Source organism: Crocuta crocuta, unplaced genomic scaffold, assembly GCF_008692635.1.
Source record: "Crocuta crocuta isolate KB4526 unplaced genomic scaffold, BGI_CrCroc_1.0 scaffold107, whole genome shotgun sequence".
Taxonomy (NCBI): Eukaryota; Metazoa; Chordata; class Mammalia; order Carnivora; family Hyaenidae; genus Crocuta; species Crocuta crocuta.
This window is the reverse complement of record NW_027531877.1, coordinates 3501442-3528461: the sequence shown is the minus strand read 5'-3', so window position 1 is coordinate 3528461 and position 27020 is coordinate 3501442. Positions and strand designations below refer to the sequence as shown.

Sequence of the window (27020 nt, the reverse complement as noted above, 5' to 3'; positions counted from 1 at the left end):
CATATTGATCTGGCTTGCGGGTACTTCCTAATCCCACAGCCGTGATGCAGGAGTGACCTTCCAGTAGGCCATGCAAACCTTTTTGCTTAATTTGTCCAATTGGACACAACTGTACACGAGTTTGGCTAACCAACCACTAAAGTCTATAGGTCTACATTTAGAATGATGAGGAAAACGAAGACAAGCAGCACTGATTATTTACCATGTTCTGAGCAAAGTTCTGACTGCTTTCCATGTACTATCTCATCTAATCTTAACCACATACCTTTATGTGATAGGTAATATTTCTTTCCCCATTTTATAGATAAGAAAGCAGAGGCACTAAGAAGATAATTAATTGCCTAGCATATGTGTGAGGCTAAGTAACCTGCCTATTTGTCTACTGTGCTCCTAGGATCCACTGCTGTGGACCCTGTAGCATGTATTTAAATGGCCACAGTCTGTCATTAAGCCCTACCCTAAGAAGCTTTACAAAACTCCTTATTGTCTCATTGTCAGGAAATACTTTGTTACAGCATCTAAAAAATGAGAAACCCCAAAAAAAATTCTACTAAAAGAAGAATTGCTGTGCTTCTCCTGATAAATTATTTATTTTTACTCTGTGGACACTGACTTATGATTATGTTTTTCTCTCTGTATGTTTAAAAAACTCAAGTTTGCGTCCTACCTCTGACACACATGTGGGACCATAACTGTATCTTCTTTACCCTGCCCTTGTTTTCTCTTTGCCTAGTTTCTTCACTTGTAATCTTGTTTTACTATATGTATCTAAAAACCACCTAACATCCTTTATGGATTGAGGTAAAGGATGCCCAGGACTGCCAGCTCTGGAGTCAAACTGACCAGGTTTGAATCTGGTCCATCTCTTAGATCATATTATCTTGGACAAAGTTAACTTGTCAAGACTCAGCTAGCTTTCTTTCTTAGAAAGTAGAAATAATACAGTATTTATCTCATGGTTAATAGGCAGAAGTAAATGAGAAAATATGTGAAAACCACTGAACGCTGTCAGTCATCAGTGTGCAGTAAGTGTTGGTGATTGTGATGACAGTGGTGATGATCACGATGGGAGAGAGATAGAAATAAAGAAAAACCATAGATCTGTGCTAAAGAATGAGTCCCTGCTAGTGCCCCCCCACCAGCTCTCACTCCAGCCTTCTTCACCTTAGCACACACAGGTCCACAAAAAATATGTTCACATACAGGTGTGTTGGGGAGGAGGAATTTCCTCTATCCTTCAAGGTCTTTCTAATGGAACTGAGAATCAAATTGACATGAGACAGATTAACAGAAAAAAATCGAATTTAGTAGCATATGTACAGGAAATCCATACAGACATGGAAATTCCAGAGACAGTCAGGCAACATGAGGCTTGCATGAGCTAAGGAAAGGTGTGGGGGTCAGAGGATACAAAGGGGAGGAAGGCATTTAGAAGGAAGTTAAGAGGAAATGTTTAGAAAACAAAGATTGCCCTATTATGCAGTTAAGTTCCATAAGTAAAAGGGAATCTCTATTAATAGCAGTCTTCCTGGTACAGGCAAGCAGTTGGACGGGAGCTAAAGAGTTTTCTCTGAATCTATTGGTTGGGTTTTTTTTTTTAATTTTTTAAAAAAATTTAAGTTTGAGAAAGAGACAGAGCACGAGCAGGAGAGGGGCAGAGAGAGGGAGACACAGGATCTGAACCAGGCTCTAGGCTTTGAGCTGTCAGCACAGAGTCCAATGTGGAGCTCGAACCCACGAACATTGAGTCATGACCTGAGCTGAAGTCAGATGCTTAACCAATTCAGCTACCCAGGTACCCCTAAATCTACTAGGGTTTGATTGCATTTAACTTAAAGTGATGTCCATGCCAAAGTGGCCCATCTTAGGGTGACCTGCCTTTAGCCCCTATAAGAGCATTACTAGACTTAAGAATCCGGTGAGCATCAATTTCAACCATTCAGCTCCCCTGAAATTCCCTTCCTTACCTTTGCTAGTACACATTCATCTCTATTTGTCCCCTAATATTAAACATATATATGGGCCACATTGTGTCCATGTACTTAGGTATTCATATTCACTTTAAAATCTACTAACTCTTAGATTTCCGAATCTAAGCATACTCCTTCCACTCAGTGCTCAACTAGAGGTTATTTAGAATGAAATCTCAAACTGTAGCTTCTTGTAAACAAGCCAAGGGGACACCTCAGTTAGCCCTCCAGCAAGGTTCTATGGTGCAAACAACTCATGAACAAATCAGCCAGTTTCAATGTACAGCCTTAGCTAAGCTGCAGCTCAGTGGGGATTTAAGCTGATGCAAGAATAATGAATTTATAATTATAGACACGATAGCAAGTTGGATGGGCAAAAGCAAAAGAACGCAGGTTTCATCTCACGATTCCCTTTTCCTGCTTTGAACCCTGAGCTTCTCAGCAGGTCCAAGCTTTCTCCCTTTCAGCTCCCTATGGCTTTTCTTGCTTCCTTGGCTAGGACATTCAGAGGGCGCCAGTGTGAAAGAGGGGGCATGATCATTAAGACGAAGCTCCAAAGAGAAAGGAGTTGTGTTTATACAATGCTGCACATGCTAGCATTAGAAGGCAAGCAGTGATTTCCTCTGAAAGCAGCCACAGGGCTCTCTGGAGGTCTTTTTCATGGTCTCCATGGTTACTGGCAGAGTCTTTTTTTTTTTTTTCCCTGCCAGAGTGCCAGCAGCTCTGCCTCTTTTCATGGCTCTTGATGACAAATAGAGGGAGGAAGGAAATTATTTCTTTGGGATCCTGCTCTCTCATTACCAGGTGATGCATTCTAACCTGTGGGAGGATGATATATTACAGGATACTCTTAACACAGCAGCTTCAGGAACAGGAGACCAGACGGCTGGCTTAGGGACCCTTTTCCCCAACCATCACTGTGCTGGCCAGATCCAGGGCTGTGAGCCCAAAGGGCCAGCAAAACAGAGAAGCCCACAGAAACAAGCTGCCCCACAGCGTACATCTAGCTGATCTCTCTCTGGCTTACCAGTCACCTCATGGAGATCAGGGGATCCAAAAGTATAAAGAGTAGGAGCTTTTAAAACATTATTAAATTATAGAGACAGAACATTCAATGGCATGTAAAAGTCATTTAAGTGCTTCATATGTATTTACTCATTTAAAACTACAACAGATCCTTAAGAAGGAGTTGTTAATATCATTTCTGTTTCACAGATAAGAAAATATGGGTACTGAGACTTTCATAACCTGTGTAAGGTTACTGGCTGGTTGGTAATGGAGCCGGGATTCTGATGGAGGCAGTCTAACCCCAGCATCTCTTGTCTTACCACTCACCATGCTGCCTGAGAACGCTCCTGCTGGGCGTCTGTGCCTGGTACCCTGCTATGTGGTATCCTGCTACCTGTGCAGCTTCTTAGAGAGCTGAGGACAGACAGAGCTGGTGCTAATGCGACACTGGGCTGGGGTCTTGGGAAGAATACTTCTGAAATACCTTAGCACAGAACAAGGGCTCTGAGAAAACAAAATTAAGGGGTCTGCAAGTCCTCTGGTAATTAAGACAGATGTGGGACAAGCACTTGGCAGATTACCCTGTACTGTAGAACAGCATGGAAGCCCCAGGCTGGAAACCAAATGTCTGCTTTCTAGTCCAGTCTGGCTCACCACCAAGACAATGTATGGTGGTCCTGCAAGCAAGAACATTTGCTCTCACAAAAGCAGAGGGAGAGAGAGAGAATACTTATCTATAAATTTGTTTCCATCTTTGGAGACCAAAGAATCTGAGACACTTAGGACTCATATGGAATCAAGCAATGTAGGTTGGCATGTATCAATCAGGGTCTGAACAGAGAAGTCATAGAATATTAAAAGGTAACTCAAGAAAGTTTAATGGAAGGCTATTTAAAATTAACTAACAAGAGAGGGTGACATAATTCCCCACCACCACTTCCAAAAAAAAAGCAGGAAAATGTTCCACCACTAGGTCAAAAGGATCAAGGAAGGGAGCTGTTACTGGAACCTGCTGGGCTCTGGCTGTAGAAGAAGACCCACCGGGCAGGAGCTGTGGACTTTGGTAAGGAGGAAAAGTCATTGTCAGAAAGGAAAGTGGCTTCTCCCCTTTCTCCAGTCAGTTTTCCTGGCCAAACCCATTCAGAAGTCAGAGGGCAAGGGAACTCGGACGATAAAGTTATTGCAAGCCAACCTCAGAGCAGGACATTGCAGGGCAGCAAATGGATTTGAGAGGCAAATAGAAAAATATCCAGGTAGAGGATTCATCCCATGACCTTTGTGCTATGCCCAGATCGCGATCTCCCCAAAATCCCAAGACCACCAAGGAGTCCGAGTCACGTATGCAAGAACAAAGGGCGTTTATTCAGGCTTAAGCTAGGGCTCCCACACCTCACCAATGCAATGGATCCGTGCTGAGAGCCCTGAACAAAGGAGGAGTAGGGTTTTTATTAACTCTAGGGCGGGAAAGGGGTGATGGACAGGGACTACAACGTGATCGGACAAGGTGACGGCAGAGGTTGTTACGGCGCAGAGGGATTGGTGAGTTTAGAGCAAGGTGGGCCAGAATAGTGGCCGGAACGTCCGGTACCTCCCAACCTCCAGTGACTGGTTCGGACGTAGGGAAGGGCGGTGGCTCAAGCCTGCTGAGTCAGGCCTCAGAGACTTGGGTCTTCTAATCTCTGGGGCCTTCTGAAGCCTGTCATGGCGCTGGTTTGGTTCTTCACTTTGGAGCACCCCCACCACCAGCAGGAGGTGACAAGAGGTCATGCTCTTCCCTCCCTCATTCCCATCAAGTCAAAACCTGACTTCCTTCAGTGTGAACACTGCTCTGGAGCAGTCCCAGAAGATCCTGCCTGGCTATGTATGATCTCAGTCTGCTCAGGGTTGGCCAAGGATAACCTGATTGGACCACAGCTGAGCTCTTGCCTTACTTTCCCACTCTCTCCCCGCACCTCAGACCAAATGAACCCTAGAGATTAAACAATGGCCAGTAATGAGAGACAGAAGGAAGTCAGTCACCAATTGTCCTCCAGTCTTCTAAAGCAATTATAAGGGAAAAATCTAGTAGTGAAATATAGTTACAAAGATAGAAAGTGTTATCCAAAAGTGCAATTATTATTATAGCCTCTTCCCACTAGGTGGAGAAATTTTAGAAATTTTGGAATTCAGAAGCTTGCATTCAATGCCACGGTTCTTTTAAAGTCTGTTTACTAGAAGCTTTATGCCTATTATGTTATTCAGTCCTTACCATCACCACTGTTATTATCCTGATGATAAACGTGAGGATACAAAAGCTCAGAGAGGACATGCAGCAGTGAGAACAGAATTAAATTAAATCACAGCATTATCCTGGCTCTCCAAAAGAGATAAGACTAGATTTAAACCTGGCTTCTTGGCTATTTCACCTCCACAGCAAATAACCAGAAACGCATTCTCTGTGTTGCATTTACCAGTAATGCAACATGATCAGTTCCACTTTGTTTTATTCAGTTGTAGGTAGCAATTTAAGACTAAGGACTAAGTGTTGTCTAAAATGAGAGACAATGAAAATCTGACTGGGGAGAAAGAAGGCTAAGCCATTTCATTTTTTCAAATAATTCTTCCAAAAATTATTTCTGGATTTCCTTCCCTATCTCCCCATAGACAGTCTTTTATCATCTTTATGAGTGTGTTAGTTTGCTAGGGCTGCCAAAACAAAATACCCACAGACTGGATGGCTTAAGCAACAGAAATGTATTTTTTCGAGTTTCTGAAGGGTGGAAGTTCACAAGCAAGGGGGCAGCAGGTGGTTTCTTCTGAGGCTGTGTCGTTCATCAGCAGATGGCCACCCCCTTGGCTGCCTTATATGTGGTCTCTTCTCTGCAAGCCATGCCACTGGCGGGCCCTCATCTCTTCTTCTGAGAACATCAGTCATATTAGATTAGGGCCTGCCCTAATGGCTACATTTTAATTTAATTACCTCCTTAAAGCCTCAATCTCCAAATATAGTCACGTTCTGAGGCACTGGAGGTTAAAGCCGAATGAATTTGGGGACGGGAAGAACACAATTCACTTCATCGCAATGAGTATCAATTGGTTAATTTATTAAGTACCTTTCTCAGTGGTTTTCAGACCCATTTACCAGAATTTCCTGAACAACCCTTTTAACTGTGAAAGCTGAACTTCTCTCCAGACCTACTGAGTCAGAGACACTGAATACAGAATCCAGGTATTTGTGGTTTTAAAAAATTTCCCCTGGGGATTCTGAGATTGAGCCAGGGTTTAAAACTTCTAGGGTTAAATGTTCTAGAAATAACACTTGCTGTGTTCCAGTCATGCTATTAATGCTGTGTGTATTATCTCATTTAATCTTCACAATGAGGTATAAGGTAGGCACTTTTTATTATCCCCATTTTACAGACGAGGAAGCTTAGGCACAGAGAGGTTAAGTACTTGCCTTCTTGCCTTCGTTCATAAAGCTGGTCAGAAGCAGGGCTGGGATATGAAGCCAGGCAGTCTGGCTCCAGACTCTGGGTCCCTACCCACTACTATCAACTGCTTCTTTCCCACAGTGTTGACCTCAGTCAGCCAAGTGTGGGACCCAAGTTAGATAAAAACTTGAACCTGAGAATCACTGATCGTTGTTTCACACTGATTACTGTCATTTCATGCTTAGATATTTGCATGTTTTACAAAAACTAAGCAAAGTTGTAAATGCTGCCTGTCTCCTAACATGATCTGTACATTTAAAAGGCATAACACGTGTACCAAGTGGTGAAGCGATTTGAAACCACTGAATACGTTTATGTAAAAGAATGAAGAATAAATGCTAGAGGAATTTAGTTCTTAAAGTGCACGCATAAGGACACAGGTCTGGTGAATAAGATGAGCCTGAAGATTTACTTTCTCCATTCCTTTGGTCCCTGTCTGCCTCTCCAGAGGCACCAGGATAGGGAGGAGGTGGGATGAGAAGAGACAGAGGAATCACCTCAGGTGCCTTCTTACCGATCACACTGTCTTCTTTTCTATGAATCTCCCCCCCTATATAACTCGTTTTTACTTGGAGGCCTTCAATGGACTGTACTTGTAATGTTATGTTCTCACACACATTCTGTTCTTTTGAGCCTCTTCTGGTTTTTTTCACAGGCTCCTAACGGTCTTGGTGCAACAGTCAAATCTCAGCGAGATTAATCACCAGGACAATGAGGTGAGCCTGCCCTCACAAGGAACGGTTGGCCGTCGCACATTTTAGGATGGCAGGAAGGGCTTTTCTGATCCAGTGCTTCCTATCATAAAGGTTCAAGGAGGGGATGGAGCACATTCTTTGGAGCCTCCCCTGAGAGGGGAGCTTGTGTCTTTACTATTAACCCTCAGGCAAAAATTTATCACCACTATGGGCATACCTTCCACTGGGGAAGAATTTCTTGCCTCAAGTACTTAAGCATTTTCATACCACTGAAATTTTGTAATTTCCCTCTGGACACGGAAAAATAAATATCAGTCTTTCCTGTCTTCTTGAGTCCCAGAAATTTAAATGGCAAGCTGTGACTGCCAGTTTTCTCTCTTTGAGTGAAAGATGACAGATAGATGATAATTCCAGGCTCCGGAGGCCACGTTATTAATGCCAGTGATCACTGTTGATGTATCCTTTATGTTGCAGAGGCAACATAAGGCTTCCAAGAAGACAATACAGCACTCTCAAGCAAAATTCCTGCAGGAGTGTTACCAGACACCAGGCAGAGCTGCCCCCAGAGGAGCTTAGGATCTTATTCTAACTGCTTAACTCTTTTCAAAAGCAGGACTGATTTTTCATTACCCAGCCTGGTTTCTTTAACACGCTTCTTTAAACTGATTTAAATATCTGGTTTTTATTTTCTCTTTCTTTAGTATAATATATCCTTCGTTTGGCTGTACTTTACTTAGAATATCTGATAAGTTAAAGAAAGTCTGATAGCACTGAAAATGCATATGGCTTCAAATACCAAATTACACTGTTTTTAAGGAAGCCAGGTGGCCATAGACAGCAGTGTGGGAGGAAGTGTCCTAACAGGAGCTGGGCCCCTTGTCTTTCTTGAACTTTCTGATTACAGGCTTCTTCCCAGCTGGCTTGCCATTAATGACCACACCAAAAAGCCCCTGCTTCACAACCTAGTTCTGAGTTTGGACACCACCCTGACTCAGTGGTCACACGCCACTTTCACCCTCCATGTTTTTAGGGGTTTAAAGCAAAACCCTAAGAGAAGGAAGATTGTACTGTTTTAAACTTCTGCTTTTAAAATGAGAACCAGAGATTAGAAAGCACACTGTGATCACTCTGCCCATGGTGTGAGAGCAGGGAGCTTGAGTGGTACAATTTATGTCGGCTGATCAGAACTTCTAGAGCTTGGGAACATTGACAGCCACTTCCCCCACCTCCAGCTCCTACCCTCAGTCACCAAAACTGGGGCTTCTTAAAAAGGGGGCAAATTCAATCATTCATACCCTAACGTTTAATTCCTCTTATAGGCCTTCACCTCTGTCCAGGCTTCAGCAGAAAGAACATCCTCCAGCAAAGTGATGGTTCCCTATTCTTCCCTAGCCTGGGAGGCCCCTGGCTGGTGGGGACAGTTAAAGTAGACCCAACTCCTTCCAACAGCAGTAATTGTTACACTTTGTGGATAATGTGTGCTAAATATTGAAATGCCTCCAGTTCCTTCTCATACAAAGTGACCTCTCAGAGGAGATTCCTCCCACTGTTACACCAGCATTGTGACTCAGTGGCTTTTCTGTGCAAAGAGAAGGGACCTCATAGAGGACACTACCATCCAGTGTTGCAGCTTCCTCTTTGGACCATGTCACAGCATGTCTGAAACCCATTTAAGCTAACTGCTATTGCTTGCCTGTGTTTTTTTGTGAATATGGCCAATCCATATAAATTTATAAGGTCTAGAAGCTCTTTACCACTGGGAAATAAGGACAGTTCAGAAATGGAAAGAACATTACCTTGGTAGATTTCCTGCCTTGGCTTCTCAGCGCTCTGAACAAGCAGTGGCCTGCTCTTCCTCTCCTTCAATCACTTTGCCAGTGAGTTCCAAGCCCAATGCAGTCTTCATTATATTTGAGGGGATAACTATCAAAGTGTAGGCATACATACCCTACATCTGCTAACTAACAGGAAGGAAAAAAAGATTGAAGGAAAAAACAAATAAGAGAAAAGGTAAGTTAATGCTGCTAGTGAAGCATTATGGTTTTCTAATACAAGAGAAAAGAGTAAAGCATACTTCTACAGAGTCCAAATGAAGTTATTTTCCAAGAATAACTGTAAGATCCCCAAGCTTATCAAATAAATGATTAAAGATTGAAGAATCAATTAGTAGAAATCTAACTTCATTAAGAGGTAATTTAGATTATAAACTGAAGCTAAAGAACGGAGAGAGGAAGAAAGAAATCCTCTCTCCTATAACTGTTCCAGTAAAACAAAACATGATAGTACTTTATATCAGGGAAGTGATTATCTCCTTAGCAGCTGTCCTGATCTGAGCTCAGTGACTGAAAACCATTTTTTATATTATTAGTTTTTACTTGGATAAGTAATATATGGACACATTTGCATTTGTAAAATTTAAATATTACAAGTAATGATAGGAAGTCCGTGATTACTTCCATCCTACTGTCTTAGTCTCCAGGTAATCACTGATGTGTCTCTTTCCCAATGTGTTCTATATATTCACAGAAGTGGACTGTAACATGAAGAGTATCACACTCTGTATGTTGTTCTACAACTTTGTTTCCTTCACCCAAGAGCTCTCTCCATGTTCATATATACAGATCCGTCTCATTCCTTTTAATGGCTTCATGATGTTCCACACTAGGAAAATACCTCTGTTTATTTTGCTACTTCCCTATGAAGGTATACTTGGGTTGTCTCCAGTTTTTCACCATAACAAACACTCTTCTAGAGAGTTCTTCTACAAGCCTCCTTGAGTATTTTACACAATCATTTCTGTAGGAGAATAATTGTTGGGCACTAGGGTGTACATTTTTATTTTTAATACACATGCCTGGTGCTTCTCCAAGATGGCTGTGTCATTTTATCGTTCCACCTACAGCTTAATAGGGTCCTTGTCACGTTTTTCTTGTCTTAATTTGCATTTCCCTGATAACTAATGAGATTGGGTACCATTTCATATGTACAATGGTCCTTTTTATATCTTTTTTTGTGACTTGCCTATTTAGATCTTTTGCCCATTCATCGGTTGATATACTTTGTCATTTCTGTATGGATTCATAGTTCATTTTTTATTCTGAACATCAATCCTTTGTCTGCTGTTGAATTGCAAATAGTTTTTCATAACCTGTTGCTCATTTTAGAACTGTTTGTGATGTCTTTTCTAGTACAGAAATTTTAAAGTATGATATAATCAAAGTGTTCATTCTTGTTCGTTACTGCTTTTGTTTTTGATGTATTTTTAAAGAAGGCTCTCAAGACATAACCCCTAAACCCTACAAGGCCCTAACCCCACAAGACATAACTACATTATGCTAACTTTTCTTTTAATTGTCCTGTGCTAATGGTCTGTTTGTTTTTCATGTTTCATTAACCACAGAGCTTAATTGTAAAGTAACTTATTTAGAAGCTCTCCACAGTATGGAGTTTCATACTGTAGGAAGGGTGAAATGGGCCAGATTGTCCTTTGTGCCTTTGTCCTTCTGGACCTCAGAGGAATCATTGACGTAGAGAGAAACTGTCTATTGAAGTTATAGGAAGCTGACAAGTTGCTAAACTCCAGGAATCTAATCCCTCTTGCTCTCATTTTAGCTTTGACAAGAAGAACACACCATTAAAAGGGGCTATGAACTAATGGCATCTGGGTTAGAGCTTTAAATGCATTTATCCAGAGAAGGACTGTTTTGCATTGTATTTAGGATCCATTGTTGATCCTATATTGAATTCAAATTCTGATCTAAGTAGATTTTTGTGAGGGGCCAGACAATCCAAACTTCCATTATAACCGTACTCTGAGAAAATAATTCCAAGTTGCAAAAACAGATGTGAACCTTTGGATATAATTCTTAGAACTAAATTCACTTACAACATTCCTAAGGCATAATCATAAGCAGAGACTGTGCATTATAAAGGCAAAATAAAAAATAAAAACCAGTGCCTGACTCTAGAAATCATTTTACTTTACAGTTAGTAAAAGGTAAAATAATAAATTTTTTAAAATGCTCTAGAATTTTTATTTATTTTATTTATCTAGAATTTTATCTAAAAATGAGCTGCTTATAAAAATAAGAGTAGAATCACTGCTATTTACAAACCATCACATTACCCTTTCCCCTTAAGAGTCTAAAGACAGGCCATGTCTTTTTTATCATTGGATCCCTAGAATCTAGCTCAGGAACTTGCACATAGTAGGGCCTCCACCCCAAATATATATTTATGTATATATGTACATATGTATTATAGATACTGAATTATTCAATTTAGGGGAAAGTCATATTTTATTTTATTGGCCCTTTCTTTTTGTTTTGTTGACCCAATGCAGTTACCCATTTTATTTACCAGACTTGACTCTCCAGGTGACTTTTAATTATTTCCAAAATCTACTCTCAAAAAAAGATTTTATATCCTTTAGGATCTTCAAGAAATTTACTCTAGACTCTAGGCCAGGAGTCCTTGTTCATGTGTGCCGGTGTGATGATGAAGCCTTTGGATCCCGCCTTAGAAAAATGTGTTAAATTACATAAAATAAAATACATAGGATTACAAAAGAAACCAATTATATTGAAAAAGTTGCTAAAATATTAAAGATCAAATCTGTAATAGTACTATGTGAGCTTGCTTGTTAATGCATTTATTAAGATTTAGTGGTGGGACCAATAACTACTGTACTAGTCATACATACAAAACACATTTTGACATATCTGAACTAACTAATGCAATGCAAAAGTATCTGTGATTTATATATTTGGCAAAGTCACAGGTATTATTAACAGTACTGTGGCTTGTTGCCTATATTCATATTTTAAAAAGATGCTGAATTTCAATTTGAAGTTAATGAGAGTAAAGATGTAATTTATTTCTCTGATCTAAGCTCACGCAAAGCCTGAGTCCTGTCCATGGCTAGAACCTCTGTTGTGGTGGTAATTCCAGAAAAAGATCTCCCAAAAACGTTTATTCCAAAACTTTGGTTTACTCCCAAAAATTATTCCAACAAGTGGAATAATTGTAGGCCTCCCAAGGGGATCTGCTTGGAATGGGACAATGGTCATTTAATGGTCATTTATTTGCTCAAAAATATTTAAGTAGCTACCTTGTCTCACGTAGGCTTGATTCCTGCTCTAAGAGTTCACAATTTAGTGCAGAATGTAAGTGGTCTGGTTAGTTGAAATATATATATAACAACTTAGGTCTCTGTTCTAAAGGCTTTGTTTTATAAGTTTGTTCTCATTGGAATTTGCGCTTTCACTTCCATGACTTAAGTTAATCTGTATTGCTTGTGTTAATGCCTCATTTAAATTATAAAAATCTCCATCCTAAAGGTTTTCATATTTTTGTTGGAAACATTGTTTTTGTCATTATTATAGAGAGAAAGTGAGCTGAGCGTTTTTGAAGAATATCATTATTAGTAGTCATTCCTACTGTCCTAAAACCCAACATCTTATTATTTTTAGTTATCAATTATAATCTGTGGTTATTGTGATGTGAACTGCTTATCCAGATGAGAAAACTCTAGGGGGTGCCTGAGTGGCTCAGTCGGTTAAGAGTTGGACTTTGGCTCAGGTCATGATCCCATAGTTTGTGAGTTCGAGTCCTGCATCAGGCTCTGTGCTGACAGCTAAGAGCCCTAGAGCCTGCTTCAGATTCTGTGTCTCCCTCTCTCTCCACCTCTCCCCCATTCATGCTTTGTCTTTCTCTCTCTCTCTCAAAAATAAACAAACATTAAAAAAATTTTTTTAAAGAAAACACTAAAACAAAGATAATAAAATAAATTTACTAATCTTTGTGATCTATAGTTTATAAAATGTTTTCAAAATACAAATCGGAGAAAATGGCTTTCATTCCTGCACTTATAACTATCTATTTTTTTAATCTTCTAAAGCACACAAAAGTTATTATTGTGTCCTTTAGACAAAAAGTAGGAATGAGTGTGCGTTTATTCCTATTGCTTGTCTACAGGAGACAACTTTTGTGAGGAGTAGTCATATGTGACTGAGATATTAATAGTACATGAATTTTTAAATGTCAGCGAGAGCCAAGCTGGATTTCTGTGAACTTCTAGATCCTTTAGAAAATCTAGATCTTCTGAAGGATCTAGAATTGTTTGGCTGACTCTTCAGCCCTTGCTATAATTTTACACCACCCCCAAGCTCTGAGGCACCAAGGTGAAGGATATGGCAAACACCGGGCCACATCATACATTTCTCTCTCTGTGCCTTTTAGTGTCTGCTAGAGCCAGTCTAAAGGTGCAACCCTGAACACTTACTCAGATTTCTGGTTCAGAAAACACAGAAGTTACAGTGGTTTTAGAAAAAAAACAAAAACCAAAAAGTTCTAAGACACTGATAGGACTTGTAAGCCCTTAAACAAAATCACAGTGGTACAGGCTCCAGGCACAGATTTACCCCTCTGCATAGGAGTGCTGCTCCAAAGCAACCCTGCTACCCATCCAACAGTTAGGACATTCATTCACCCCTATCAGCAGTCTCAGAATGGATTCTAAGCCAACTAAAACTTGACATTTCCCTTCAAAGCGTTCTGGAGAGCTGTGCTCTTAACTGAATGTGAGTTACTTTTCAGCTGTTGAGCCAAAATTTTCTGTTTTTCAAAGGAGTGGGGTTCTCCTGTCACCAGGGCCATCTGGGTGTTTGTTGCAACATGTCTGCAAATGACTCCTAGCTTTTCAGCTCCTAGATGCTTCCAAGGCCCAACTGAGTCCTCAGTGAAATTCCAGAGAGCAGCTGGTAGAAAAGTTCTCCATAGTTTGGAAACAGATGGCTGGTTTACATTCAACAAACTGGTATTTTATGCTCTCCATGAGTCCAGGGGAGCCTTGATAACCAATAATCCTCTAATTCTTCCTGTGAATATTTCTTGAACACTTACTGTGTGCTCAGTGCTGTGGGCATACCACATCAAATAAGGCAAGGCCTCTGCCTTTAAATGCATCACAGCTGAAGCGTGACCTGTCACCACTCAGTGCAGACACCAGTCTCTGAGCATGAAGTCAACCCCTTAAATGGCCACCAGTCTCAACACAACTGTGATGCCTGCTGGCTGAACAGAAGCTGGAGGAAAGAGAAGGAGGCAGTTGTAAGAAAAAAGTATATTTTCTTGAACAAAGTATGTTGTGCAATGCCACGAGCTGCACTAAAGCTGATTTTGAAAGTTTTGGTTTTCATATTACTATAAGAGGATTTATTTTTATTTCTCATTAGCCCAATTGAAAAAAATAGCAACAGAAAAGTTCCCTTGACTTGACTGAATGTTTGCAACCTGTTATATAGTTATATAGTATAATATAAACTGAGTGTGTGTGTGTGTGTAATTATTATTATTTCAAGAAGGAATAGAATAATTCAAGTCTTGATTTAGGGTCATTCAGATGATGACCAGTACACTCAAATTCTAGGGCTGGGGGGAGAAAATATATAGTTCAGTACCTTACCAAAATAAATACTTGCCAGCTGTGTATTTAGTAAGAGCCTAGAGGCAATGCCAAATGAAGCAAATAATAATATAAGATGCCAACACTTACTCTAATGAAAACCATCATTCCAGAAAATTAGAAGACCCTGAATCATGTTAAAATCACAAAGAAAATAATTTCCAACACTTGAGCTCATTTCCAAAATGAAAGCCTACCAGCATGATGTGGGGAGAGAATGTTATTCTCCAGTGTGGGAGAGATCTGGAATTGAATCCCAGCTATGGCATGTACCCATGGCCTTGAACAAATTACTTAACCTGTATTTTGGGTTCCTCACCTGTAAAATGGACCTAAACATACCTACCCCTTATGATTGTGTATGTATGTAAATATTCAATGAGGTAGTATATATACATTTCTTGACAGGAAGCATATATACAAAAAATGGTAGTGTTCCTCCCCACCCTGCCACTTTACCAAAACATGCAGAAGTTGGGCTTTTAAGGTTTTTTTTTGGCAGGGGGTTGGGGTTGTTTTAAGGAAATAACTCCTGAAGTTTAACAGTTCTGTTTAGGAGATAATGACTAGCAGTGCATAATCACAATTTAAAATCATAACCACATTTTCACACTGAGTTCTCATATAACTAAATCATATCTATACATACAGTGATTGCCATCTACCTATTTGGACAACTCATCAAAAATTCTACCAGGTTTCAGTTGAAAAGTTGGTAACAATGACCATATCAGAAAAATTGATTTTTCTATAAAGGAGAAGTCATGTTTTGCCTTTTTTTAAATGTATATAATTTTTAAAAGCATAGCTAGATTTTACAAAAGCAAAAAGTTCAATCAAGGACAGTTAAGACATTCATTTTAAATAATTGCTTACTATTTACTACCTATGATGTTCCTGACACTGTTCTAAACTCCAGGGAATTAAACAGTAGATAAGGGCCTACCCTCATGAAGTTTACACTCCATTGACTTCAAATTTTCTTTGATGTCTTTAACTCTGGATACTCATAGCCCTTCATGATGAAGCCAATGACTCTGAAGCAAATGGGAATCAGCACTGGGAAAGGGAAATCCATGCATAATAAAAATAATCTGATTCCCTTGAGTCCAGATTTTATAATGAAGAAGACTTTTTGAAATGCATCGAATTATTCTGAATCCCAAGCAAATATTCAGCTGTCAGAATAAGAACAAGAAGTTCCTCTGCTTTAGTTATCTGCATTCTTTTCCATATGAAACCAATTGCTTCTTGACTTATCCTCAAGAATATACCTGAAGGCTCACTTATATGTCTCCTATAACTTGAAAGCAGACTGTAATATAATGATTTAGAATTTTAAAACTTCTCAGGAGATTAACATTTTAATCGCAGCAACCCACAAACCTCAAACTCTAGATTCAGTTCTGTGCTCACAGGACTTGCGAAGTTCACAGACTTGAGAACTTCTCTAGAACTCAGCTTCCTCTTCTATAAAATGAGAAGGATGGTGGTACCTGTCAAAGTTTGTCAACTGCTATAGCAATTAACTCAAAAATTCAGTGGCCTAACACAGTAAAAGCTTACTTCTTTTCTGTTTTTAAGCCTATTTATTTATATTGAGAGGGAGAGAAAGAGAATGAGTGGGCAGGGACAGAGAGGGGGGAATAGAGGATATGAAGCATTCTCTGTGCTGACAGCAGACAGTCCCACGTGGGGCTCATGTGAGAGATCATTACCTGAGCTGAAGTTGAGCACTTAACCAACTGAGCCACTCAGTTGCCACAAAAGCTTATTTCTTTAGAATCATAGTCCAATACTGGTCAATAAGATAGGCTTATTCCCCCTCAACAGTTAGGGTCCTGGGCTTCATAATTAAACATGGTTCTAGCATCTTCTCCAGTCTTATTCTCTGCATTCATTTTTTTGGATGAGGAAAGAGAGAAGGTATGTAAGACCATATGGGTTTTGTTTTCTATGCAGGCCTGGTAGGGGCTTCCACCCCTTTTGTCCACATTGCAATGATCAGGACACAGTCTGATGGCCATATATATCTGCTGGGAGGCTGGGGAACGTACTCAGTGTGCCCTGGAGGGAGACAAAATAGAGTTTGGTGACCATACAGCAGACTTTGCCATGGTACTTAGCTCAGAATGTTGTTAATTAAGAGAAATAATATACATAAGAACTCATAAAGATCTTTGGATCAATAAATGTTAGACTTGTATCTTTATGTTATCTGCCTAGATGACTATAAAAAAAAACTGCCCATATCCCTTACTCCCTTATCTCCTTTACCAGGCATCTTAATCGAGAGTCATTTTAGATATATTTTGTGTAATTGAAAGATGTGGGGAAGGGGAAGAGGCCATCTTTTTATAGTACATGCCCAGACAATAGTGGTTCCTTTTGGTTACCATCTTCCAGCATAAGCTCATTTTATTATTAAATGATGCCTAAAGTGTGTAACCTTGAACCCTAAAATAAGCTGAGTTTCACCAGATGGACTCATCCAAGCTACCACAGAGTGAGTTCTTCTAAAGAAAGTAAATCAGATCATGTCAACATCATTTTATTTATTTATTTTTAATGTTTTATTTATTTCTAGGAGAGAGAGAGAGAGACAGCGTGAGCAGGGGAGGGTCAGAGAGAGAAGGAGTCACAGACCAAAACAGGCTCCAGGCTCTGAGCTGGCAGTCAGCACAGAGCCCGACGCGGGGCTCGAACCCACAAACTGCAAGATCATGACCTAAGCGAAAGTCGGACGCTTAACCGACTAAGCCACTCAGGCGCCCCTCAACATCATTTTAAAACCCTTCACTCTCTTTCCAATGACTTTAGAATAAACTCTGAATGCTTTATTCAGAGTTAGTATCCCCACCCCACATTCCCAGGATCAGCCTTATCTCCCTCTCAAGATTCAACTCACATGGCTAACTCTCCCACTCCATTTCTTCTTTTATTCAACAGCTATTTATCTAGTCTCTGTTGTAGCCACTGGGGATACTGCAGTAAAATCCCTCGTGGTGGGATATGGCAGGTTAGCGTGGCCCCAGTTACAAGTGGTTGCTTCTGTGGCTTGGCGCTTGCTGTTCTGCTCCTCCAAGCCTAGCTCATAGAGGCCCACGTAGAATAGTCACTAACTCCATAGTTACTCTCTCACAGCACCCCACTTGCAGTCTTTATAGCATTGCACAATCTGGAAAATCCTTTTGCCCATTTGCATTTGTTATCCATCTTCCTCTACCACACTGCAGTTCCCATGAGGGCAAGGATCTTTTTTATCTAATTCACTACGGTATCTTCAACACTTACTTTGCTCGCACAAAGCAGAAACTCAGCAAATACCTGTTGATTGAATGGCTTAAGGAATGAACTGACAGGCAGCAACCAGTTTATGTGGTGATGGCACTTGGGCCTGGAGAAAAAGTCTGAGTTGCATTTTCCTTCCTGATAGCCTCTGCTCACCTCTCCCCTTTCTGACTGTGGTTTTGTAGGGAATGACACCACTTCACTGGGCAGCTTTCCACAACCGGCCTCAACATACCCAAATGCTGCTGAAGAAAGGAGCAGACCCCACTCTTGTGGATAAAGACTTTAAAACAGCTCTGCACTGGGCAGTCCAGGTGAGAAATTGGCCAGCAAACTTGTCTCAAGTTTAGATGGTGTAAAACAATGTTAACAGTTCTCTGAGTATGTTGGACCTGAAAGATGGAATTATCAAAGGTACAGCCACTGCAGTGAAATGGAGGTTGTTTGTGTGCTAGGGCAAGTAAGATTCTCTGCCCTTCTCCTGTCCTTCATATCCAGAGAGGCAATAGCAAACCTGTCCATTTGGAGGATGGGAGTGCATCAGTTGTGGAGAAGAAACCCCACCAAGATACAGAGGAGGAAGAAAGCCTGCTTTGAGTGTTACACACACACACACACACACACACACGCACACATACACATAAACAGACACAAAACACCTCTCTCTCTTGCTCTCTCACTCTCTCCATCTGCATGCTTGCTTAGTAGCTCACAGCACACCAGGAAAAACTTTCAGAGATTTACTAGCAAAATCTCTTCAAAGTCTTTGGACTGTAACTCTCTTCTTCCTTCCAAATCTCCCAAAGCAGAGTTATTCCAGATGATCCTGAATTCTGTGCTGAGGACTGAAAATCATGCCTCATAATGCTACACCACGATCACAAAGGGAGACTTTATCAGTACACATGACCAAAGAAAGCAGAATAGGCCCACAAAATCTATTGAGGGGGAAAGAGAGAATAGGGTGAAAGAATGATCATAGCTAGCATTTATTGACATGTTTTCTATTTGCAAGAAGAATGGTTAACTAAGGGTCTTCTCCATCCTTCAGAGGAGAGCGATATTATGCATCATTTCAACAAACTTAACCTTTTCTATCTTATGATAGCCAAGCATAGACACCTCCACTGTTTATCTTCATCAGCTCAGGAAGGCACCCTTGCCATACTGCTGCCAGCATCCTTGTAAGAGGGGTTTCTGCCTTCCTTAGTGGTGGTTTCATTCAGTTGTTTCACGTGCCAGTCATACAAGAGATGGGCACCTGGCACTTTCAGGCCTGAGGGAAGAGGCAAACAGAAGTGATTTGGAAACTGCTCTGGTTTTGTCCCTCCAACTCTGGTGTCAGTTACTCTGTACAAGGACCAGCCCTGAGCAAAACTGTGAATTGAGCAAAACTTATTTTGCCATCCCTACCCGCCCATAGCATCCTCCTACATACTTTCAGTATCTAATCTCCCACCCTGCCCCTGAGGCGCTGTCCCTTGGCTGTGCTGGTGCTGATGTGACAGTGGTGTCCAAATCAAGCCATTTCCTATATTCACCCTCATCACCCTTGCCTTTTAACCCCACGGATTTCTGATGGGGCTCACATCTCTGCTCCCACTTCCTCCACCCCTCCCCCAATTTAGAGCTGCTGCTCCAGTCCTGCACATGCAATGGAATCATCAGCAGTGCTTGGAAAATGATAGGTCCCCAGAGCCCACTTCACACCTAATTTGGACTCTCTTCAGGGGTGGGAACCCTTGCTCTTACCCTCAAGGAGGCAGTTTGGCAAAATGAAAAGTTAGAAAATCTGTTTGTATTGACAGACGTAGTTTTGATCTGAGGAAAATCACCAATACCTTCTTGGATTAACAATCAGTGGATCTTTGGGATATGAGTGAGATTGTGCACATGACAGCACTCTTTGTAATGTGCTAGGTAATTAGAATAGATAGCCATTTTCATTATGTTTCCCAATTTTTTCCACAACACCTTAGTTATGATACCCACATCATCATCTTTCTCCCTACTAGATGATATCACTTTTAATATCTGCTACATTGATTTCAGTCCTGTCTGCACTTTAAAATCATCTGACGAGCTTTTAAGCGATATTGGATACTGAAGCCCCATATCCTTAGATTTTCAGTCAGTTGTTCTGGCGTAGAGCCCAGGCATCCATATTTTTAAAGCTTCCCTTCATCTCAGGGGACTATGATATGCACCTAGGGCTGAAAACCAATGAGGGAGCATAAGGCAAACTGATGCCTCACAAACCACCTCCTACCCTCTACCCCACATGGGTAGGATATGTGTGATATTCCTCAGGCACTGCTGGCTGCCCAAGAACAAAGGATAGGACTGAGAACAAATGGTTGAACTGATAGAGATCAGAGGACCTCAGTCTCCATCAGTTTCCAAATCTTTGTAAATTACAAGAAAAAGGCTATCTTATCAATAGCCTAATCTCCAGGAACTCCCTACTATTAATTATAATGATTTGCTAGAGGGAAAAACAACAATAGCCTGACAATAGCGAGGCCTCCAGTATCCTGTGAGTCTTCTTTAGTACTTGGAAATCCCTTTAAGAAACTTCCTCTTGACTTTATCTCTCCCACCTCCATGGCATATGGAGTCACTCTTCACAACCCCAGTTCAGCTCTTTCTGCCCATTGGTCCTGTCCCTGTGCTGTAATAAAATCACTTTTTTGCACCGAAGACACCTAAAGAATTCTTTCTTGGTCATCAGCTCCAGACCCCCATCACTCCAAAACCCCATCAAAAACACTATGACAAATGAATTCATATTAATGGGTACTAAAACCTTATTTGCCTCTACCTAAGATATTTGAATTTTTGACCATGATTTTATATAAGCATCTTGTGTCACTCATTTATTTACTAATTGCTTAATATATATTTCTTGAGTACCACTGTTTATCTGGCATTGAGTGTCAAAAGCTTAACAAAGCAAGTTCCTTCTAAAATGTTTCCTACAACTGTATGAAACATGCCCTGTGTGAGTGTGGGAGTATGTTAGCATACTTTTTTCTAAGGAAGGCATCCATGAGTTTCTTCACTTCCTCAGTGAGGATCAGTAACTACACCCCAAAAGGTTAAGAATCACTGTTGTGGGAGAACCATGCACGCTCTGTCTCCTTGTGGTTAGCAGTGAAATTCAGAAGTGGTGTGTCCTGGCCTTTACTCTGCAAAGAAGGCTAAGGTCAGCTGAACCACAATTACACTTGCCTCCTTTACATTTCTCATTCATTTATAGTATAGGACCAGCATTGTGCTCCTTTTATAGTTTTTCCACAGGAATGAGTCTATTTCCCTTTGTCATTTATTCCTTTCCCTGAACTTGCTGCTCTTCTCTTGGACCATATGAGATCACATTTAAAGCTATAGCACTTTGGAATAATAAAGCTCCTGTATTCAACCCAGATATCCAAGGCAGGAAAGATTGGAAACATCAGGCTCATGAAGTGATCTGGAGTTGGGCTTCTGCCTCATCTCTCAGGTCCCTTGGTAACTGGTGGTACCTTCCTGTGGGCCCACTGTCCTCATTCACCTCCCCTGTCTTCCCAGGAAACCCTGCCACTTGGCTCTGTCCGGGTCAACACTGAGCAGAGCCCTGATCCCATCCAATCTCCCTTGATGGCAGCTCAGTCCCTTCAGGGCATGTTGTTGCCTATCTGTGAGGACACCGGTTTATCAGGAGTCCACATGGGTGTCTTTCCTCCACAAGGCAGAAATTCAGTTCCCAGTCTCTTTCTCACTTTTTTCCTCAGAAATCCTGTCACTTCAGCTATCATTCCCACCAGAAGGTTCTCATCAGGTTCAGTATTTGTATTCCTACTTTTAGCCCTTTTCTTCTCCATTCTGTTCTCATGTTGCCACCAAGTGCTCTTTCTACAAATCCCAAAGAAAATGTATGAATACAACTGCTATTCCACCCAAACAGTTATGGTCACTGTTGGTTCTTGGCTTAAAAACCTTCAATGAGTTCCATCTGAACTATCTCTTGTACTCTAGACTCATATTTCTAGCTCTCCTGAGCCTCTCCACATCATTTCCCAGACACTTCAAACTGGACATGTCCAAATTTAACCCAATATCTCTCACAACACACTCCTATCTTCCAGTAGCCCAAGCTAAAAGGCCTCTGCATGATCCATGAATCCTTCCTTATTTCCCTTCACTGTCTAGTTCATTATTAAGACCCCTCAATTCTACCCCCTCCATTCTCACATCTCTGTTATCTCCTTTCTATCCCCACTGTACAGGTCATGGTTGTACTAGGACACATACCCCATTCACATTGTATAAATTGGCAGAGATTCATGAAGAGGCTATTTCCATACCACAGCACATTGCCATTTAGGACATCTGGGCCTGAGAGGGCGTGGGAGGGAGTGGTTACTAAGACAGAGAAAGCTAGAGCTGTACCAGAGGGTCCAGGACAGTACAGGTAGCCTTTGATGGAATGAACAAACTGTGGCCTGGCAGGGAGAGAACTAAATGATAAACGCCCCAATCTCTGTCCTCCTATACCCATCTCCTGTAAGTGCCACTCACTGGCCAAACCTAACAGGAGGACAAGAAAGTCCATTTGATGCAACTTATACAGACTAAAAAGTAAAGAGCAGGATGGAAAAACATAGGAGGGTAAGCCTGGAAGAGCAAATGGAGACAATTTTGTACACCTGCCATCACTTCCTTAGCTCAGGTTTCTACCATCTCTCACCTCAACAGTTTCACTATTAGTATTCCTACTTTCAGCCTTTTTCTTCTCCATTCTGTTCTCACATTGCCACCAAGTGCTCTTTCTACAAATTCCAAAGGAATGTACAAATACAACTGTTATTCCACCCAAACAGTTATGGTCACTATTGGTCCTTGGCTTAAAAACCTTCAGTGAGTTCCATTTTTTCATACAGAACAAACTCCCTGGGCTAGCACCTACTGTTGTGAACAACCACTCCTCAACCTCCACCCACTCCCTGACCTCTCTTCTTCAGCCCATATAGACTTTACTCCAGTCACACTGAAATATGAGCAATCTCTTTACCTTAGAGATTCATTCTGTCTCCACCTTAATCACATTCATACCTTAGAGAGATTCATTCTGTCTCCACCTTAATCACATTCTTCTCTTGGTGTAACCCTTCTTCTTGCACTCCCCACATCATCCCTTCCACATGAAGAATTTCTGCATATTCTTTCTTATTCCTGAAGGCACAACTAAATGCCACCTTCTTTGTTAGGCTCCTTTTCAAAATTGTTCCCTCTAAGTTGCACATCTAGTGTGCTTAAAGGCAATGTGCCTTATTCAGGTAGATGTCTCTCAAGACCCAAAACAGATCTTTGTGAATCTTAGGTCCTCCAAGAAGTGTTCACTGAATCCAGTCCAATAAATTTACCCATCTCAAATCAATGAGATTAATGGCTTATTGAGTTCTTTTTTTAGAACACCATTTGTTAGCTTAACTGTGCCTTGTAGGAGTGTAAAAGTCTTAATACCCAGGGATGTTTTTCTAATGGTAGGATCTAGGATAGATATGATGGCAGGTCAGTGAAGGGGCCAAGTATCTACTGCCCCTCAAATCTTGCTCCTAGCTCTCTCCTCTGCTTACTAGAAGATATGTTTGTTTGGAATCTTCCTCAGAAATACTTTTCTTTCAGTACATTTTTCAAGGGAGATTAGAAAGAAAAGAATTACAGTAATTAAAAAGTATTTCATGTTTGTTCATTCAGTATGTGGTTATGTGGTTAAGGAAATTAAACACACGCACACACACACACACACACACACACACACACACACACACCCTAATAGCTCTTTAATATAACCTTTAAGCCTCTAGTGCTTGAGACTGGTTTGGTCCAGGTGATCCAATATGGAATTCTCGTCCTTCCTGTGGTGAAGATCTGTGATCAACCTTCTGGATTATGTCAAAGTCTTATAAATATACTTTTACCCTAAATATATTCAGAATAACAATGGATAAGTGTCATATACCAGTGACCACCATAAGGTGAAAGAATATTGGAGTTGCAAAGGACCACAGTAAATCATGTAGTCTCACTATTCAGTTCACAGGTAAAGAAACTAGTGACACAAGGAGGTTGTCATTTGACCAGATACACCCAATGCCTACATAGGTACCCAGGCCATATGACTCCCAGGAAGACTTACAAAGTCACTAAACCCAAAGTAAACAAAGAAAGAAATTGCAAAATCCATCTCTCTGGGAGCAAAGGCCAACCTGCTTAGGAAACTGCAGTCTTGAAGGGCAACCTAAGTTTAAGTGGCCACATGTGTCAGCTCCCCAGTGCTCGAGTAAAGACATGAAGGGATGCAGTAAAAGGAGAAAATGATAGGGGCTTACCTAGGAGTAAACAGAAGTAGAAAAAGAAGTGAAAAGAGTAAAAGGAGGAAGATAATGAGGAAAAGAGAGAGAAACTAAAAAGGATGGGTATTCTGTTTGGCTTTGCTTATAGTTTATAAGGCTTATTTTACTCATCTGTTTATTTGTTGCTCAGTAAATATTTATTGAGTATTACTCTCTGCTAGGGTTCATTTCAGCAGAAAGATTCCCAGTCATAACATTCAGCAAGGACACAGTAGAGATATCCTGGAGACCTTCAGCTTGTCAGACAACCAAAAGTGGTATTTAATCCCTTTCTACACACTAACAGAGCAATAAAGGAGTTTTTGTTTTTGTTTTTTGTTTGTTTCTTTATTTCCTAAACTATAGTAGTTTGTTTTCCTATAGTTTTTGTTTTGTTTTGTTTTGTTTTTTGATTGTTTTCCAAAGTATTAGAAAACCAATGAAATGTGGCAATGAGAAACCGTGAAATCTGGCCATGTGTAGCAACATGGATGGACCTTGAGGGTGTTATGCTGAGCGAAATAAGTCAGGCAGAGAAGGACAAATATCATATGTTTGCACGTATAGGAGGATTAGGAGGAACTTGACGGAGGACCAAGGGGGAGAAGAAGGGGGGAAATGGTGGGGGAAAGGGAGAGAGGCAAACCATGAGAGACTCTTGAATGCTGACAAAAACTGAGGACTGATGGATGTGGGGGGGAGGGGGGATGGGCATGGAGGAGGACACTTGTGGGGATGAGCACTGAGTGTTATGTGGAAACTAATTTGAAAATAAACTATTTGTAAAAAAAAAAAAAAAGAAAAAGAAAAGGAAAAAAATAAAAAAAAATAATAAAAAGAAAAAAAAGAAAACCTATGAAATGAAGTAGTTCAGGAGCTGAGGGTCACCATGCCTTCCGCCCCATGCCTACAATCTCTGTGTTGTGCTAGCTCTCCAGGGGAGAGTGTAGATAAGTAGATTTTTCCTTGGAGCTTCATTCCCAGTCTGAAGCATCTGGCTCTAGCTTAACTGATGGGCTCATTCTTCTCACTTTAAGAGGGCTGTGTGATCTACAACCCTAACCTCCCATTGATCTAATCACCATCATGACACAAGTGATGCAATCAGGCCACTGCTTCCAAAAGAAGAAAGGAGGTTGGAGTGCCCTCCAAGAAGAAGCCACTATACAGCTAATTCCCCAGACACGTGTTAACAAATAACCAACTAGTTCTAAATGTCCCACTAAGACTCTTTGGAAGGTCACCTAGAATAAAAAGGGTCTATAGTCAGAATATTATAATGGTTTTAGCAATCTTTCTATAGCAAAATTCTTTTCTTAATGTTTATTTTTGAATGAGAGAGCATGTGAGCAATGGAAGGGAAGAGAGAGAAAGGGAGACGAGAATCTGAAGCAGATTCTTGGCTCTAGGCTGTCAACACAGACCCTGACTCAGGGCTTGAACCCATGAACCACAAGATCACGGCCTGAGCCAAAGTCGGAAGCTTAAATGACTGAGCCACCCAGCCCCGGCCTATAGCAAAAGTATTATACATTAACTTAACTTCCTTTGTGGCAAGGTGTTTAAGGCTGTTTGAGGATACAGCTCAATTCTGACACTGTCTCTCTGGAGATAGTATCAGACTCCACAGGTTAAGTGTTCAGTCCCACAAGGCTGCCCCTCACTCCCCACTTTATATGCCAATCTCAAGCCCCAGGCTGCTACCTGTGCTTCTGACCTACCAGCTACAGATTGGAAGTTCCCCTGACCTCCTCATTTGATTAATTTGCTAGAGCAGCTCACAGAACTCAAGGAAACATTAACACTTACCATTTTATTAAAGGATATGATAAAGCACAAGAATTGATAGCCAGTTGAAGGGATACATAGGGTGAGGGCCCAAAGAAAGGAGCTTCTGTCGTCATTGACCTTGAGGCCTGGCTTGGTAGCACATGGAAACCTTCTGTTTCCCTGAGCATGGACACTCTCTGAAAAAGAACTGAAAAATTTCCCTCTTGGGTTTTTATGGAGGCTTTATTACATTGTCATAATTAACTAAGTCATGGGCCATCAGCCGATTCAACTTCTAGCCCCTCTCCCCTCTCCGGAGGTTTTAGGGTGGGATACTGACAGTTTCAACCCTCTAATCACATGGTTGGTCCTCCTGGCAACTAGCCCCACCCTTGGGTGAGGTCCAAAATTCACCTTCATTAATAACAAGACACCATTTCACTTTTATGTCTCTGAAGCATTCTCAGGAATCTGAGAAATATATTTTGCTCATCTGAATGATTATGTTACATTTCTTATAAGTCATTATATCACATGAAGCCTCTTAGGACCCCTCCCTCACGAGGTGTAAAGTGAAAATGACTAGCACTCAGTAGTTCCCAGCAGTTTTCAAAGAACATGAAGGCAACTGTATGGATTATCTATGGACAGAAAGAAAACAAATACAACAGAAAACAAATCTACAGTCCACATCTGGCTACTGAATGCAGAATTCCAGAACTCCCCAAGAATAGGATCTGTGCAGTTTTGTTACTTCCCCTGCTTAATGACATTTCTCCTGCTCTCCATTCTTCCTGAGGGCTCTTCTAAGCCCCACCCCATTCATTCAATCCTGGTGCTTCTTGGTAGCTCTGACCCTCTCTGGCCTCCCAGGCCTGAAGCCTACCTTTGGCTGACATGGCCAGCTTGCCAAGAATGAAATGCTGTTACCAGGAAACTACTGAGCCGGAGGCCTCAGCTCAAAGACTAGTGCT

General features: G+C 41.0%; 1 protein-coding gene across 1 annotated transcript in view; it reads left to right on the top strand.

The window, feature by feature from the left end:
• Positions 1 to 27020, top strand: part of ANKRD55 (ankyrin repeat domain 55) — a 156933-nt gene that overhangs the window by 107319 nt on the left and 22594 nt on the right. Inside the window, exons 6-7 of the mRNA XM_077773051.1 lie at positions 7104 to 7164; positions 18085 to 18213. Of these exons, the coding sequence (XP_077629177.1) occupies positions 7104 to 7164; positions 18085 to 18213 (190 nt within the window). The remainder of the gene's footprint in view (positions 1 to 7103; positions 7165 to 18084; positions 18214 to 27020) is intronic.